The sequence below is a fragment of the Anguilla rostrata genome, chromosome 2 (assembly GCF_018555375.3).
Source record: "Anguilla rostrata isolate EN2019 chromosome 2, ASM1855537v3, whole genome shotgun sequence".
NCBI lineage: Eukaryota > Metazoa > Chordata > Actinopteri > Anguilliformes > Anguillidae > Anguilla > Anguilla rostrata.
Window position 1 is genome coordinate 29,060,304 of NC_057934.1, and position 18,598 is coordinate 29,078,901.

General features: G+C 41.4%; 1 protein-coding gene and 1 long non-coding RNA gene across 5 annotated transcripts in view; both read left to right on the forward strand.

Moving 5' to 3' along the window:
• fbrs (fibrosin) overlaps nt 1-13,795 on the forward strand; it is a 68,074-nt gene extending 54,279 nt beyond the window's left edge. For 3 of the 4 annotated variants that reach the window (XM_064321473.1, XM_064321474.1, XM_064321477.1), the window contains 3 exons: nt 6,751-6,834; nt 8,610-8,817; nt 10,474-13,795. In XM_064321473.1, the coding sequence (XP_064177543.1) occupies nt 6,751-6,834; nt 8,610-8,817; nt 10,474-12,052 (1,871 nt within the window). In that variant the 3' untranslated portion in view covers nt 12,053-13,795. The remainder of the gene's footprint in view (nt 1-6,750; nt 6,835-8,609; nt 8,818-10,473) is intronic. The other variant, XM_064321475.1, reaches the window with a different exon arrangement.
• On the forward strand, nt 3-6,198 carry LOC135247709 (uncharacterized). The gene is made up of 2 exons (XR_010328277.1): nt 3-3,971; nt 4,028-6,198. It is a non-coding gene; the product is annotated as an uncharacterized LOC135247709 (long non-coding RNA).
• Nucleotides 13,796-18,598: the final 4,803 nt, after the last annotated feature.

Consider the following 18,598-nt stretch of genomic DNA (forward strand, 5'->3'; position numbering starts at 1 on the left):
GATCTTCTTAACTTCTCCGGTGCAAGATTGTGTTGCTCATGCAACTACATTTTAGCTTGTCTATTTAAAGGCATACTATGCAGGATTTTTTAGCCTGCTTTTAGCATCGAAGAAGTCTCATCCTTAAACTCCACTCAACCCCAAGTACCCAACCGAGTCACTAGACACGCTAATTCATTAGACGCTACCAGAAAATTTCTCCCATCATGTACTCGGACTGACAGTACGTTGTCTGCCATCGAGACCAAATAATTTGAAAACAAGGCATTCTGGTGTGAAAAACTGACATCTGACAATCCTAGCTGGATAACTAATGTTACTGACAGGTCCAACAGAAAACGAGCCAATACCGCATCACTTTTCATCGCCTTGGTGAACTTCAGCTGCCACTGAGGACAAGCTGTTCTTAGGTTAACTCTTTATTGAGCGAGACCTGTCAGCTTGTCTTTTTGCCTCACTATATCTGGGCCATTGCTGTGGCTATCGAGATAGCAACAAACCACAAATCCGAGCAGAAATTTCCTGAACACATTTTAGAATGACAAATACAGGTAAACGTGAATTTGGCAAAAGTGCGTAAAGACAGAGATTGCTGGTGCATCATAGATATGCCTTATAGCATGGTTATTTTACATTATTGTCAAGGGAAAAATCCTTAATTGTATGCCAAGTGCAAGAGTGTGTATGAATGTCCCACACTTTTGATAGTGTGAATAATTTATTTATAATGGCACCTGTGCATGCTGCCATTCAGTATTCTTTTTATGCATTCTCCAGTCAGTAGCAGCTGAAGATCATATTGCATCCCTAAACCTGAAGGACAATATACCCAGCGGTCAGCAAGTGTCTGTGCATTGCCTCCCAGGGGCAAATGTTTCAATTTATTTCTCTTTGGCATCTCCTGGATCTGTTATGTTTATGAAAAATGTGCAGGCATGACCATGAACCCATTGTTGCTGGGGGGGGGGTTTGGCAGGTATATATCACAGAGCAGGGTGAGGGACCGCTAGGCCTGGATATTTTACAGTAGTGAACAGTAGACACTGTTTTGACTTGTACAAGTTAGCCTATTGTATTGGAAAAGTAAGTCAAAGAAAACAGACATCTGATGAAAAATACGTTTACAACGTCTAGGCCTGACATTAAAAGTATTGATATCAAAATTATGCCGAGTTACATGAAACACTAACTGGCTACCATCATACAAATTAAACAAGCTATATTCCAAAGCAGTGCTACCCAGTGTTTCCTAAATTGTTTCAACTTGACCCTGTGTTTTTTTTAGGGGTCCATGCAGCGAGGCTGGTGGAACCCTATTGTATCTGTTATGATTATTATTATTTGTATTTGTATTTTTTCCATAGACTGCGTTGTTGCCGTTCTTGTTGTTAGTGTTAATCAGTTTAACCTTCAGGGTCCAAGTTGAACTATGCGGTTGTTCCCTGCACTTGGACCGGTACTTCTCTCTAGGGGTTTCGTCATACTTGTTCCTGGTTATGGTTATACACTTTGTTGTACGTCGCTCTGGATAAGAGCGTCTGCCAAATGCCTGTAATGTAATGTAATGTATTATTATTATTATATATATATATTTTTTTTTGTTCCCTCCGCTATAAGTGTCTGAGGCTCAGCAACCGTAAGTCCTAGAGCAACCAAATTTGGTAGGTGGGTTCCTATGGCCCCCCCACTACTCAGGCACTAAAAATCACCTATGTCGGCCAGATGGTGGTGCTATAACAAAGGGTCTTACTTTAAAACTCCCACACCATAAGTCAGATCAACACAAAACTTCATCGACCAATGCATCTGAATGTGCTCTACAACTTTGCTATTGGGACCACCTATGTCCGCCATATTGTTTGCCCGCCATTTGGACTTTTTTAGTAGTTGCGGTGCGGAAGAGCTGTAGCTCCACATCTAAAGTGTTACGACATCTAGTAAACTCCTTTACGGCAAGCGGCTAGAAGACATCCATGGCGACGCAACTAAGTAATTCGACACCGTCGGGTCTAGTTTTTATCAGTGAGGGGAGGGTCTGAACTTCATAATGGACAATATTATCTATCTGGGCATTCATAAAAATATTCACCACTCAAAAATCGTATTCCGTCATAGCAACATGATAAACACGACAGTAGCCCTAAAATATGCCAATATGGCAGTGAAAATGCTGCTCACCGAGTAACAAAATAAACGAGACAAGGTTTAAAAAAAATGATGCCATGTCATTCTACAGTCAATATCTGGGACAAAATATTGAATAAATATACAACCTTACCGTTGGTTTTACGCGTAGAGAAGTCCCTTTTGAGACTCAGTGGTCATATATTGTCTTGGACAATCCGTTTGTGAAATATATGCGCATCTGTGATACCTGGGTACCTTCAAAAATAGCTGTGCGTAATACCACACCTGTTGTTTACGGCGTTGTCACCCTTTTTAGTACAATTCATTTATTCAGTAGGTGAGAGTATAAGCTTTCTAACGATGTATAACATGTCTGATTTTGCTTTTTGAATAGCGTTTTATCGGTCAGCGTAACCAAAAATTTTCTTATCACATTCACTTACGCATTCACTCTGGGGTAGCAGTAAAAGACGCTGCACCTAACAAAACGTTGTCAACGATTTTTCATAATTTCTTGGAAAATACTATAATTATTGAGGACTTCTGGGCATAGCTAAGCCATATGTTTGCCAATAGACCTATCTGACATCGTTTTCTGGAGCAAAACAGAAGCGGATAGGACTGCTGCAGGCTATAGTTGATTTACTGTCTCTGTCTCTATCTACTGAACACAGATAAAATTTCATCATTGCTATGTAAGTATTACTGCTCAATATTTCGGTTCGTTCCGTTGCTACCATAATATAACTAACTTTCTTGCATCTACAGCTGCAGTTTCTCGCTGCAATTACTAATATTGAATATAAACAAAGAACGCAATTTATGCTGTAGTCTGCGAATGTCTAAATAAATAATATGGTACTCTGCGGGCAGCACGCAGGTAGCAGGAATGGCGAGTTGATATTTCGTTTTTTGTCGTATTTATTATTTGAAATATGTATTATTCTATCTGTCTCTATTCTATCTGAGGCACTCTGAAATGTGCATTCTCTGAGCAATGGATTGGAATATGTGTCTGACGTAGTGTTGCACGGTATACCGAAACTTCAGCACCTTTTCGGTACTTAAAAAAAAAAAAAACAGTTCGGTATTAAAATTTTCCGACGTTCAGTACTTTTAGGTCAAATGTAAATGTTAGGAAATGTATCTCCCCCATTACTGATTGAGAGGATGAAAGGTGTAATTTGTCAGAATCTTCGCTAGATGGCAGTAACAACTTTAGTGGCCAAGTCAGTTGATGTGCGCTTGTGCATTCAACCCATTCAAGCTCGTTGATACAGGGCACGCTTCGACTCAGTTCACTTCAGTAGCGATAGGTGTTCTAATTTGGAAATATTTTATTATAGGAAGATGCTGTGTTGTTATTAAAATATGCTATCTTTAGATCTATTTAAAAGTGAAAGACCTGTTTAAAGATTATTTAGTTTACAATTGTTTAATTTTTGAAATATATTTAATATATTTTTCTATTGTTTAGTGTTGTAACACTATAGGCCTATGCTTATTAATATGTTGAACAGGCTTCAACTTAAAGGTTGTTAATAAACCAGGTTGTTAGTAAACCATGAATTTGAAAATGAGGTCAACCCTTGTGGACATTACGTTTCTGATCTATTAAGGTAATTTCAGTATTGTTAGGTACCGAGTATCAAATCAGTATCGTTTTAGTATCGAGTATCGTGATACTAAAATTTAGATCAAAGTCAAAATTTTGGTATTGTGACAACACTAGTCTGATGCCTTTTTTTGTTGCTGCACGGAAGCGCTGCAGCTGCAGATACACTCTGGGCCATCTAAGTGTTACGACAGTAAAGGCCTTTGCGGCAAGCGACCAGGACACATCCGTGGCGACGCAACTAAGTAATCTGACAGAATCTCTTAGCTCAAAATTGGCCATGAGTCATCAGTATTTTATACAATCATCATGATATTCAGTAGATATGTTGGGTGAAGGTATATGATCATGAGGACAAAACCATTTTAAAATCTCTCCATAGGGGGCGCAGTAGTGCAAATGCTTGGACCCCTCCCAACGCCGCTTGTGGCTTTAATTTAATCTTGCCATCTGAAGACAATGTCGATGAAGACTGTCTCGCATCAAAGTGTCTAATAACAAAAATTGCCTCATGCCAGACGTGTAAATGAGTATATGAAACTGCTGGTCAATACCTAAAGAAAGAATATTGATCGTCAAGTTCATTTAACAAAATCTACACGTTCTTGTATATTTGCAACTTAAAGTAAATACTGTTTGAAAAATAAATACTGTGCATACATACATGCATACATACAGTCAGTGCCTTCGGAAAGTATTCAGACCCCTTCACTTTTTTCACATTTTCTTATGTTACAGCCTTATTCTAAAATTGATTAAAATTTATATTTATTCTCATCAATCTACACACAGTACCCCCATAATGAAAATGATAAAGCGAAAACAAGGTTTTTAGAAATTTTGGATAATTTTTAAAAAATAAAAAAACGGAAAAATCACTTTTGCACAAGTATTTTTACCCTTTACTCAGTACTTTGTTGAGGCACCTTTGGCAGGGATTACTGCCTTGAGTCTTCTTGGGTATGACTACAAGCTTGGCACACCTGTATAAAGGATATTTCTCCCGTTCTTAAATGGAATAAGTTCAGATTCACCAGGCCTCTTCCTAGAGCTGGCTGCCCGGCCAAACTGAGCAATCAGGGGAGAAGGGCCTTGGTCAGGGAGGTGACCAAGAACCTGATGGCCACTCTGACAGAGCTCCAGAGTTTCTCTGTGGAGATGGGCGAACCTTCCAGAAGGAAAACCATCTCTGCAGCACTCTACCAATCAGGCCTTTATGGTAAAGTGGCCAGACCGAAGCCTCTCCTCAGTAAAAGGCACATAACACCCTGCTTGGAGTTTGCCAAAAGGCACCTAAAGGACTCTGACCATGAATAACAAGATTATCTGATGAAACCAAGATTGAATTCTTTGGCCACAATGCCAAGCGTCACGTCTGGAGGAAACCAGGCACCGCTCATCACCTGGCCAATACTGTCCTTACGGTGTGTAAAATCTATGAGTGGACATGCAGAACTACTAATGATCTATGAAGCAAAAAGTAAGCAGTGTACCCAGTGTCTCCAAATCTATCCAAAATGTCTAAATTATGCATTTCAGTAAATCACAACATAATCATCTATTTCACTACAAATCAACTGTTTTGACTCAAGAAACTCACGTTTGCATCATTTGCAAGTGGGAATTACAAGATGAGACTGCTGGGAGGGGGTGCTTGGTAAATGCACAACCAGCGCGACAATGGTGACGATGCGGAACTCCGTATTCGGCATAGTTGTCCTGAATCCTCTACTAATAAATCTAGCACACCGAGTTTGTTTTTTCAACGTTGCAGGAGCACAGAATGTCTGAATTGAGCAGTCTAGGCACAACGGCATGCCGACCACTAGAGGCAGTGCACGAAGTGCGTAACCCTCATTTTCTGTAGACTTTTTTTGTATGTAATGTCCCAGAATTCAGGGAATGTATGGTATTAAGGTGGTATGAAAATGCAAAAGCTTAACTGCCACCCTCCCTCCATAACCACCCTGCTGTAGCCTGTGTACCCGTTTCGCAGACATGAGGGCCAGAGAAAAAATTAATAAATTCTAAGGAGAACCATGGAAACTGAAGCTGGCTATGCTCGGTTGCTTTTCTCTGGAGTTGAAGTTTCGAGAGCACTCTTCTCCACATTTCCGGCCAGCCAGTGGTGCGCATGAACTATCCATCTAGATATAGGAGGACCGTGATATTGGCAAAATTTGCATTCACATGAGTGATGAGCCATATGTCTCTGATGCAGGCAGCTCAAATGAGTATTTGAATATATGTTGCAAAATGGTACATTAAATTTATTGTCAATCATTTTTGGAAGAAAATGTTTTTTGACACCTTGAACTGTTTTTTGATATTCAACTTTGTGCTTAAAGCCGTATTAATCACAAGTATGCTGCGTTGCACCAGAGTCATTGCGAATATTTATTTTATTTATTTATCTTTTTTAAATAAATCTTCCATCCCTGATACATATATATTTTTCCAGAATCTGAACTCAACCGAACTTGTTGATCTCCCACTTCAACCCTTCCTGTTGACTTCAGAAGAGGGCGGACACGTGATTCCTCCAATTCACGTGACGCCTCTTCTCAACAATTCTTCCACACTGCGGATACACCACCAAATATATACTGGCCTGGTCGTCAGAGAATAGCGAGGTCAGCAGTTATGAGGTCTGAATGGAGTGGCCATCACCTAGAGAGCGATGCGATCAACAAAACTAACCGGCTTACCCTTTAACATTCCCTGAGGCTGGGCCTATTTTTGCCTCACCAATGCGGACCTCGAGCCCTAGCCAGCCATGGCAGGACTGAGACACAAACACCCAGTTGTAGGACTCACGCTTTGCTTTCGGAACACTTCTGATAAGTAGTTTTGCGAAAAGTTCAAGCTGGTTAAAAAAAAATTATGTGGTACTACTGAATGGTAATACAGTCCAGTACTTGCACGGAGAACGTGTGGTTTTTGTTCGATGTGTGTATTGTTGAGTGTTTTTTGAAACAGGAGTAGTAATAGCCATCTGTTCCTTGCAGACCCATTTGGCCGCTCGCCCCCTTTCTCTTCTCTAGGATCTCTGGGGACTGGGGCCTTCGGTGGGCTGGGTAGCCCCTCACTAGGTGAGTCTCAGTATTCCATCTTAAAGTCATGGCCACAATGGATTGGATCTGCGTTTTATAGTTTATTTTTCACTTCTCAAGTTGATTTGCAAGACCTGTTTGAACCTGAGATTTATAATTCCAGATGTGAGCTGAGATTTAATAAATGAGATTTAAACAGGTGATACCAGTAAGTATGCATTATTATGATTCATGGTCATAATAATTCTGGCAAAAATAATTGATTCTTTTTTATTTAATTATTGTTTTTAATATATTTGTTTAGCTCTTGCTAAATTTTCACTTCTTTCGCATGCTCAAAAACTCACCAAGTTTGGCACGCAAGTCTACCTCCTCATCCTGAACAAATTTTTTCATAGAACCTATAATGTCCAGGATATTAGATTTTCTGCTGTTTTCCTTTTTGAAGAGACAGTCATTTGCATTCAGCATGCATGATCTTCAGCACATCCCAGTGTTAAATTGCAAAGATAATGTTGCTATGTCAAAAGATGGCCACAGGACAATTTAACCAAAATGGTTAACCACACCCAAATTATGAATATGACCCCAAACTTAGGTTGATTGTAGCAATACTTCAGGAGATGATTGAAACCCATATTGTGGACATGCATGCACATGTAGTTTTTTGGATTAGGTTTGTAGCTTTTTGCAAAATGTTAATTTGAATAGTCCCGATAAGCCTAAATTGCATGAAATTTGACAGGAATCCTCATACTCCTTCCCTGCAGCAGTCCCAAGAAGCACATCTCCTTCAGTTAAAGAATTTTAAAGAAAATTTAACATAAATTGTGAAATGATATTTGACTGCACCTCTTCTTAGATTCAGCCTCTAATTTTTCGCCAGACCCTGAGAACAGTGAATGTCTGTTACTGAGGTACTGGCTGAGTTGCTGTATCGCTCACTCCCTACTGTTGAAAAGTGGCGGGTTAGTCCATTGTTGAAACGTGCGCAAGGGGCGGTATTAATCTTAAATGATTACCGACAGCAGGTGAGTACGAAGGACCAAAAAACTGCGCAACTGTAGATGTGAAAGTTTTTTTGTTGTTAGCTAGCAAGTAAGTATGATGTTACTAGCCTACAGCATGTTTTATGTCTGTTGGATAAGTTAAAAGCACACAAAGATGTTTGCGAGTTTGCTTGATAGCTAACTAGTTTGTATATTATAGTTCAATGGCTAGTTACAAGTAGCTAACATTTAATGGTGTATTGCTAACTAGCTACATTCATAGCCTTTTTTTTGTTATTGCTTAAAAATATGAATAAAAAGTGATATAATTTCCCCTGAATGGGGAATGGGGTTTAGTGCCATTTATGGACAAAATGTCAAAGGTTCCAATTTCTGGCAGACAATGTTTTCCACTGGCTGTAATCAAGGTTCTGGCTGAACTGGGCTTGTCTAGTCCTGTTGAAATTAAAACATTGAAGAGGGACCCATGTAGGTTATGTGGCTCAAATTTAATGTCACTACCCCCCTACAGATGTACCCTTCCATTAAATACCATCCATACTAAACTAACTTTGTTGTGTATTTGGATTAGGTTTGTAGTCCATGACAAAGTACCCCCAAATGAGCTGTGGCTCACCCTTGGTGCTTGGTCCCTGACATCACTGATTGCTTAATGATAGCTAGCTTATGTTTTTTGTGTAAAATTGTGTTGGGATTTGATTAATGCTGCCTGTAAAATAATCTCTGGAAAAATTGAGGGACATTTTTCTTTGAACAATTCTGAAATGCCATATTGTCTCTCTTTTTGCCTTTTATTTTTGTCAGGTACAAACTCAGTTTTTGGCCATAAGGAGTCACAAGGAGGAGCTGTGGGCAGCTTGGCCAACCCCCATGACCCCTGGAATCGCCTTCACCACACACCACCTTCTTTTCCGACCACGCCAACATGGGTTAAAGGGATGGACAAAAGAGAGGAAAGAGTGAAAGAAGCAGAGAAGAAAGAAGTTGTTCATATTAAAGATGAAAAAGATCGGTATGACACAGTTTCATCCTATACTTTCATCACTGCTCTCACCAATGCACCTGTTCTTTATTTCCTGCTGTATTCTTTTTGAATATTCGTGTTCTTTCTCCATTTTGTTTTATTTTACTATGACTGGATCTAAAAGTCCTGTTCTAAAATATAGTAGTGTAGGTATAAACGCCTTTTGTAATGGAGGTCATTCAGAACTCTGAAATAATTGATTGTAATTTCTTGGTTACTTGTATTACTCTGGCTTTATTTTTTTTAATGGCTCTGATTTTCTAGCTATAAATTGTTTTCTAATTTGGTCATCAAATCAAACCAGTTATAGGCCAGGATCTAGAGCATTGTTCTTCCTACACCGGCTTTCTGAAACATGCAAGATAAGATAAGCAGCATGATAACTGATCTATAGTTGACAACTTTTAAAATATATTTATTTATTTTTTAAAGTCATTTGTTCTCAAAAACGAAGACAATGTGCGTTCATGTGAAAGGATTCAGCATATGATTTTTGATTACAGAGAAATCTAAAGCTGTTAAGCAAGAAAAGTGGTAAGTTACACAGAGTGAACTGAGGCCAAACAGGGATGTTTCTTACTGTCTCAAAAGACACAACATCTGTGAGGAAACATTTAAAGGGAGTAGCCATCTACAGATGTGCAGGCAATTGTTGACTACCTAACTTTTGACTAAAGTGTGACTCATTTCATTTTAGTAACCACAATTTAGGAATTGAATAGAATAATTAAATGAAATTCTCATCCAAATGTTTCACAAATGTTGAGCAATTTTCAAAGACGTTGGTAAAAGAAAATGCAAATCAATGTGTGTTTCCATCAACTACTGTTATGCAAATATTTTAAAGTCGACGCAACAAGATTTTGGTAATCAGTAGTGCCAGCTAAACACGGTAATGGAGAGTTTGTTGCAAGACATACTCGCTCCTGGAAGAGTGATCATAGCAGCCCTCTCTTGATTATACATGCCAATGTTTTATGTAGCCCTGAGACATCGAGGAGGGTGTACAATGGTCTGTTTCATGACATATTTGGGCTTTATGGGGTATGCCGCTAGCGTCCCTGTCACATTTATTTAAAATCTGTTTCCATCACCCTTTATCACATCTCTTTATTGATTTGCCAACTTTTCCGCTTTCAGAAAACCTTTCATATTTGATTTTTCAAATTTAGAAGGGTACTTTGCACTTCAGTTGCATTAAAAATATGGATGAAGACTCCCTGTCAATATGTCTCAGTTAGGACTCCGTACTCAGGTATTATTAAGTGAATGATTGCCCTGTTATTGTCTCTATTAGGGGCCTCGGCACTGAAAGGTGTAAGATATCATATTGTTTGTTATTTTGATTAGTGGAATTTATTTATCAGTTATCTGGTTTCAGTTTGATCAAGTAGCGATCCACCTTACTCTTTGCCCTGGGCTTTTGCTAGCAGTTGACACTGGCACAGTGAGGAATTAGCCCTTGCCCACAGGGTCCAAGACAGGGTCTAGCTCCAATTTTGCATTAAGATTTTGGTATAACCAATTTAGATATTTGGGCCATGGGGAAAATATCTGTGTGGTTTGTATGGAATAGGGAATATTTGACTGCATGTCAAGGAAAAGGTGGATTATTCACCTGCTTTCTCTCACTTCCTCTTACAGAGACAATTCGTATGGTCGTCACCCTGTGAGGATGTCTCCAGCTGCTCCCTCCCTCAAGCTGTGCAGCAGTACCCCTGTCTCCCATAGCAGCAGTCTTGGTTGGGCTGTGGGCAGCTCTGGAGGTCCATCAGAGGATGAGCCCCCTCGGGCACGGAGCAGGGAGAGGGACCGAGATACCAAGCTTCACTCTATTGTGGCTCCTAAGGCCCCCCTCCCTGTCTCTTCATCCTCAGCACCAGAAAGACCATGTTCCTCATCCTCCTCTGCTCCCCCTACCCCTCTCCCACCTGCTTGCCTTGTCCCCTCCCCTCTGAACTTATATGCTCGTCAACCTCCATCCAGCTCTCCAAATAAAGTCTCTCGGCCCACCCAGAGGGAAGGTGGTTGTTCCACTCCTCCTTCTGCCTCTGTTTCTCTGCATCCTGTGCGTCAGTACAAGCCAGACCAAGGTACCCAACTAGTGGTCCCCAAGCTTGGCTTTATCCACCCCCCTAAGCCACTTTTGCCTCCAATCAAAGTTAAGGAAGAACGCAAGGACGAGGTTGAGCCTGTGCCCATCTCCGTGGCACCATCATCAATGTCATCCCACAGTTATGATCAGCCCAGCAGTCGCCAACACCCTGCCCCCTCTTCTGCCCACCTCTCCCTGGGCCCGCCACCCAGTATCCCACAGCCTCCATCCACTCCACACTCCCATCACCATCCCCTCTCCCTCTCGCTGCTTGATCGCTCTCGTGCAGCGGCCATAGAGGCCTATCTGGGTGTGGCAGGAAGTAGTGGGGGGATAGTTGTGGGTGCTGCAGGGGATCGCTTCCCCACTCATCCGCATGCTGCACTGCAGGGGCATTCTCAGTCTCCCCACGGTTTCCCCTGGGATCCTTGGAGGGAATTGGCTGCGCAACAGCAGCAGAGGGAGGCCCTGACTATGCGCCCAGATTCTCACCTGGCCCTGCGTACAGATCCCCACTTGGCCCGGCTGCTCCAGCACCAACAGGTTCAGCGATTCTTTGAGGCTGAGAGGGCTGTGGCAGCTGTTGTGGGGCCCCACCACCCTCCTGCTTCCTCCTCTTCAACACGACAGGAGTTCGGTCTCCTATCCCACCATCACCATCAGGAGCGTCCTCCACAGGCATCGGGACCTATTGGCAGCCTGCTTGAGGAAGATCAGCGAGCACACATACTGCGGGAGGACTTTGAGAGGGTACGCTACTATGGAATGCACCCCCATGCACACCTCTCCAACCCCCTCCTCTCCGGTGCTTCTCATGCAGCTCACCTAGACCAGCTACATCCTGGCCTGCTCTCCCATGCACACTCCCACCAACCAGGATCCTCTCCTCGCCACCCTAACCTCTACTCTCGCCTGGGCCCGCTGCATCCGCACTCTCACCATGTGCCCAATGGTCTTCTGACCAAGACGGCCTCTGGGTTGGTGGGGCCCCTTTCAGTCGGTGCACCCCCTCCCCTCATCCCTTCTGTGACCCCCAGCAGGGCTTCCACCTCTCCCCGCAACTCCCGGGTCGGCGGGGGGCCTGAACTGGTCCTCTATAGTGCTCCCAAAGACCGGGAATCCAGATAGTACAAGGGAGAGGGAACCCATTGTGGTTAAAGTTTGGCTTGGGATTCCTGCACTCACCTTCTTCTTCCTGAGCTGGGACTTGACCTGATTCCCCAAAAACATACCCCCCCCCCCCTCTTAATCTGAACCCTTTTATTGTTTTGTACTCTTGGTGGTGTGAAAATCCTGTAGAAAAAGAAGAGCCTAACAAAACAGGGCAGTTCAGTACACAATCCACTGTGGTCCTATCGGTGCAATTTAAGGTACATGGTTTTGTGCCTTGGCCTTTTTATTTTTAAAGAAATCCTGAATTGCAACTTGAGTCTGCAATGGGGCATTGATTGTTAGTGTGATGCAATGCTTCTCAGTGTGATACTATGTGTTGGAAAAGAAACAATGGACAATTTAATAATTCTTAAATCTGAGTATTAGGTTTTGAATGAACTTTGCAAGGCTCAATTTGTTTCCAGTTTTCATTCATGTATTAAAATAACTATATGCTTGTACTCTTGTCTTTTGCTATCATTCTTTATTCTTACATTTTTAGTTGGATATTTGGTTGTTTTAATGTCATACACAAAACGTAACTACCTCTCCCTTTCCCTGATAGAGACCTGTGGTCAACTTGTTTTCTTTTTTGTTTCCAAGAAATTGATGTCTTAGCTTACAGAAGAGCCATACATCTCCAGAATAATGTATTTAATTGGAAAAAAATTATGTACTGCCAAATGTGGCATGCATATTTTGAGGGCATCTTCAGGGCAGAAAATTGGGGGAGCAACTAGTACACCAGTATGTTTCCATGATGTCTTCCTAAATTTTGACATGACAGTAAATATTTATGAAGAAGCTTGTATGTAGATTTCATCTATGTGAACGAAGCATCTGTCTCACATCACAACTTTGAAAGAACACTGATTTGAGATGAACAATTATGATGATTGTGAAACATTTAAAATTCTCTAATTGTTTCAAAGTTTGTCTTATTACCCAACATGATGCCGAAGCAGTGTCACGGCAGAAAAATGGTGTAATTGTTGTTGTTGTCATTTGATTATAATCAGTTATTGTTGTTATTATTATTGTTGTTGTTATTATTGTTGTTGTTGTTATTATCTAATGTTTATTTTTATTATTTTTCATTGTTTACGGCATCTTACCAGTGCAACCTTGCAAATATGAAATCAACCCGAGTTTTGACCCAAACTAAGGTAGGTTGATTGAAATGGAGATTCTTTTTTTTAAAGATGCAACCAGCCCTGTTGATGTTTTTGCCTTGAATATGGAATGTGTGTGTGTGTGTGTATGTGAGTGAGAGAAGACCTGTTGAAAGACTATTGGCCAAAGGTGTGTGTTTGTTGGAAATAAGCAGAAACAAAGGTATATGTTATTTATACATGCATCATTGGAATTGTCACTGGACTAATGTGGAACTGTAGGACATAAGCGTGTGCGCGTAACCATTTGGAGGGAATACACTAAGTGGGGTAAAATATGGTGAGGGGTAGACCTACAATGAAAAAGTTTTGTACATCTTATGCCTTTTTCCGTTGAAAACCACAAAGGATACTGGTGAAATAAATTGTTGGCTATTGTGCAAGTCTGATCTATTTTCTTCACAGCATGAACTGTGTAAAAATGGAGTGTGGATTGGTGATGGGTCTTTATGTTGGACACAACTTGTCCTGAATAAATGCTGTAAAATATTTTATGTCCCAGCCAATAAAATGCAGGCATAATGCTGTGCAAGATGTTACCCCAGAATCAGATTTCAGGTGAATTTCTTTCCTGGTAAATGGTAGAAAACTCACAAACATTGGTGGTTTTTAAAATTATTTATTGAATTTGTATGTAAATAAATGCTTCTTTTCAGATATATGTCCAGACATTGCTGTTATAAAAGTATTTTTATGGAGCAATTAAAACATTGTAAGTTTTGAGCCCCCCTGACTAAAGGTGAGCTCTGGACTGTGAACAAATCTTTCCAGCAAGTACCAACACTGATCGTGATCGTAAACCAACAAAGATTTTGGAAAACTGAAGCAGGAACAGCGATCTATTTCTCATTTTTTGAATCCATGCCATGGAATGGAAAAGTATATCTTTGTCACAGTCCTGCTACCAAGTAAGCTGTATAGCCGACTAGAATAATGGAGAAAAAAAACAGCAGGGGCACAAGTGGAAATTGATCAATCTTGTTTATTGTGAAAGAATGAAATCAAAAATACCAACCTAAGACACCACCAAATATATACAAATTTAGAAATTTACATACGCATCTATGACTGCTTGACATGCTGTAGTCTGAGTAACGCCACACTAACTCGTCACTGCAGATAGTAGCTAGTCTTTATAAAGACAAGGCCATTCCAATTGGGGACACCACAACCTCTAGAGGTGCCGTCCCTGCGTGGTACACATGCTTTTCCTGCACTTACACCCTTACTGTCTCCCAGTTCTCTCTCCTGCCTGTTCTGGACTCTCCCCTTTTAAGCTCTACTCATTGTGAACTATGGGGTCCAGCAAGCTGGCCCTCAAGATCAAGGATCTTGCTCTCAAGCTGCTCAAGCTAACAATGATGCAAAGTTAACGCTCCCTGGAAACCACTGTCCAGAAGTGCATTCATCCTGGAACCCTCACACAGCTTTGGCCACATTTTATCCCCTTAACTACACTAGATGGTTAAAAGTATGTGGACATCTGAACATCACACCCATATGTGTATGTTGAAGATCTCACTCCAAAACCATCGGCATTAATTTGGAGTTAGTCCCCACTTTGCTGCTATAAGAGCCTCCACTCTTATGGGAAGGCTTTCCACTAGATTTTGGAACATAGCAGCGGGGATTCCCTTCCATTCAGTCACAAGAGCATTAGTGAAGTCGGGCACTGATACTGGGCAATAAGGCCTGGCTCGCAGTTAGCATTCCAGTTAATCCCAAAGGTGTTCAGTGGGATTGAGATCAGGGGTCTGTGCAGGCAAATCCAGTTCTTCCACACCAAACTTGGCATTTTGAGCTGGTAGCCAAACCCAGATTCATCTGTCAGACTGCCAGATAAAGTGTGATTCATCATTCCAGGGAATGCGTTTCCACTCCTGCAGAGTCCAATGGCAGTGTGCTTTAAACCACTTCAGCTGACTCTTGGGATTGCGCATAGTGATCTTGTGACTTGTGTGCGGCTGCATTGCCATGGAAACCCATTTTAAAAAGCTGCCGACAAACAGTTCTTGTTGCTTCCAGAGTTGCCCGCTTCAGCACTCGGTGGTCCCATTCTGTGAGCTTGTGTGGCCTACCGCTTTGCAGCTGTGCTGTTGTTGCTCCTGGACATTTCCACTTAATAACAGCGCTTAACAGTTGACCGGGAAGTTCTAGCAGGCCAGAAATTTGATTAACTTACTTGCTAGAAAGGTGGCATCCTGTGTCAGTGCCACGTTGAAAGTCACTAAGCTCTAGAAGACCCATTTCACTGTCAGTGTTTGTCTATGGCGATTGCCTGGCTGTATGCTTGATTTTATGCACCTGCTAGCAGTGGGTGTGGCTGAAATGGCCAATCCAACCAATTAGAAGGGGTGTCCATATACATTTAGTGAATTCCCCTAAGTCTAAATAAGAGTACTGCCATGATGGAAACACCAAGACCATGATTGCTAGTTCCTGCAGTTCATCGTGCTGTCTATGGCAGATGAATCTGTCACATTACCTTCCACCCCTCTTGGAGTAGCTATGGTGGAAAACCGGGATAGGTAATCAGCTAACAAGTTTTTTTTCTACCTTTTTGTAGATCCTGAAAATATGGTTGCCGGGCCAGATACCACCTTGTCACTGTGGTATTGTGATCCTTCATAGATAATTAAAAACTTTATTTGTATAGCACATTAGATTCAACACTTGCAACGCAATGCACTTTACATTACAAATTTCAATTATAGCACTTACAGCTGGTAAGCACAATATAATCACCCTTGATCTAAAACACCAGTAATAAAAAATCAGCATCCCCTGTGCAGTAACACGCCATCGTCCAATAAATGAATCCCTCCTTTGCCTTACTTCTATGGAACCTGGAAGCAATTAAAAAAACAATACAGTAAGCACACATGAATTGGCACATATTTGCACAATAAAATACCCTAAGTACACACCGTTTAGCTGAACAGCTTGTACTTTACACTGACAGTAGCTGGCCACACTAATGACAATGAAAGTAGACTTATTTTATTTTTATTTTTTTTGCCATTTTCTCCCGAATTTAGTTGTTATACCAGTTCCCTGTGTGTATCACAGTCCTGGTCGATGCGCTATCCTCTGTCGGTCTGGGGAGGGTGTAGACTACCACATGCCAGCCTCCGATACATGTGGAGTCGCCAGCCCCTTCTTTTCACCTGACAGCGAGGAGTTTCACTGGGAGAGCGTAATGCACGCAGAGGTTCATGCTATCTCCCCCAGATCCCCTCCCTGCTGAACAGGCGCCCCGACCAACCAGTAGGAGTCGTTAATGCAACGTTCAGGACTCATACCCTCTCTGCGGTGGTAGGCGAGTGCTTATACCTGTACACTACCCAGATGGCCCGAAAGTAGGCTTATTAACAGCACTAAACACCATTATTTAATTTGTTACAGATATGTGCTGCACTTCTGCTGCATACAGCTTCCCAGCACCCGAACAGAATAACTATTTCAAATAGAGATTTAAAAGTTCATGTGGATGTGTACAGACAGGAAAATATCCATTAACGGTTTTAAAAAAGTCCCGTAACTGACAATTAGCTCCATTGCACTTCCTCTCCCTTCTGCTGACAAAGGAGGCAGTTCACATCTAGCTTATTCTGTCTTATGAAGAAACCTCGGCTTCCAAGATCAGATCACATCCCCTGGAATGCATGACAGGAATTCCAGTGGTTGGTTTGCTGCCCCTGGCCAGTAATGAATGGTTAAAGGGTTGCATCTAGTGATGTGTGCATTGGTGTCTCACATCCGTTGAAGGCATTGCAGGGCCCAATGATCAGTCTCCTACATGAACATCCCAAGCAGGTAGTACCTTAGAGAGAGTCCAACAGCCACTTTATCGCAAGACACTCCTGCTCGATAGTAGAGTACCTTGTTTCATTTAGGGAGCAGCTTGCGACTCAGCAAGATCACTGGCTTGAGAAGTTTCTCCTGCAGCAATACAACCCCCAGACCCACACCCGAAGCGTCTGGAGCATGAAGGGTTTCTGGAAGTCTGGGCTCCGCAGCTCTATCTGCACACAACGCCTCTTTCAAGTCATTGAGAGCCTGCTCACACCCTGCTGTCCACACCCTGCCATTTTCTTAGTGAGGCCTGTTGAAACCTGTAGGGGCGACATAGCTCAGGAGGTAAGACCGATTGTCTGGCAGTCGGAGGGTTGCCGGTTCAAACCCCACCCTGGGCATGTCGAAGTGTCCTTGAGCAAGACACCTAACCCCTAACTGCTCTGGCGAATGAGAGGCATCAATTGTAAAGCGCTTTGGATAAAAGCGCTATATAAATGCAGTCCATTTACCATTTACCAAACCGCTGACCTGGCAGAAAGGTTAGGAATACAATTACTGTACCATCCCACTAAACCAAGAAATGTTTTACCTTCTTGGTGCTTGGGGGATCAAATGCCTTCCACTATACCCAACTGTACCCCAAGACAACAACAAATGCATCCTAAGCATACCTTCAAAGTTGTAACAAAATTGCTTAAAGACAACAAAGTGGAAGTATTGGAGTGGCCATCACAAAGCCCTGACCTGAATCCCATAGAAAATTTGTGGACTGAACAGAAAAAGCGTGTCCAAGCAAGGAGGCCCACAAACCTGAATGAGTTACACAAGTTCTGTCAGGAGGAATGGGCAAAAATTCCAGGAAAGTATTGTGAGAAGCTTGTGTAAGGGTACCCCAAGTGTTTGATTCAAGTTAATCAATTAAAAGGAAATGTCATCAAATACTAACAAAGTGTATGTTAACTTTTGACCCACCGAAAATCTGATATAGTTCATAAAAGCTGAAATAAATATGTCTCTTAGCTATTATTTTGAAATGACCTCTTATGGAAATAAAGTAGATACCATAATTGACTTAACACAGGAAATGTATGGTAACATGAAATGTGTGGAGTTGTGAAAAATTGAGTTTGAATGTCTTTAGCCTAGGTGTATGTAAACTTTTGGCCTCAACTGTACATACATACATACAATACTTCATTATCCCCATGACAACATTTTCCTGGCAGCACAATTTCCCAGTAACATATAATATTCACATTTACAAACACACATTTATACCATTCAATTATGCACACAACAGAAGGGGGGATACATACATAGATATATAAATTTTAAATATTTAGGCCTATTAAATAATTATTGAATCTTACAAACTTATTCAAATATATGTTTGTCCCATCAATGTACCATATGCTTGTTAGTCAAATACAGTTTTGCAAAATAAGTACAATAGTATAATTTCTTCTGCAATGTAAAAGAAGAAAATATCTTATTTGTGAACACTATTTTCTTGACTGAACTATTTTATTCATGCATTTTAGTCATGATGGGC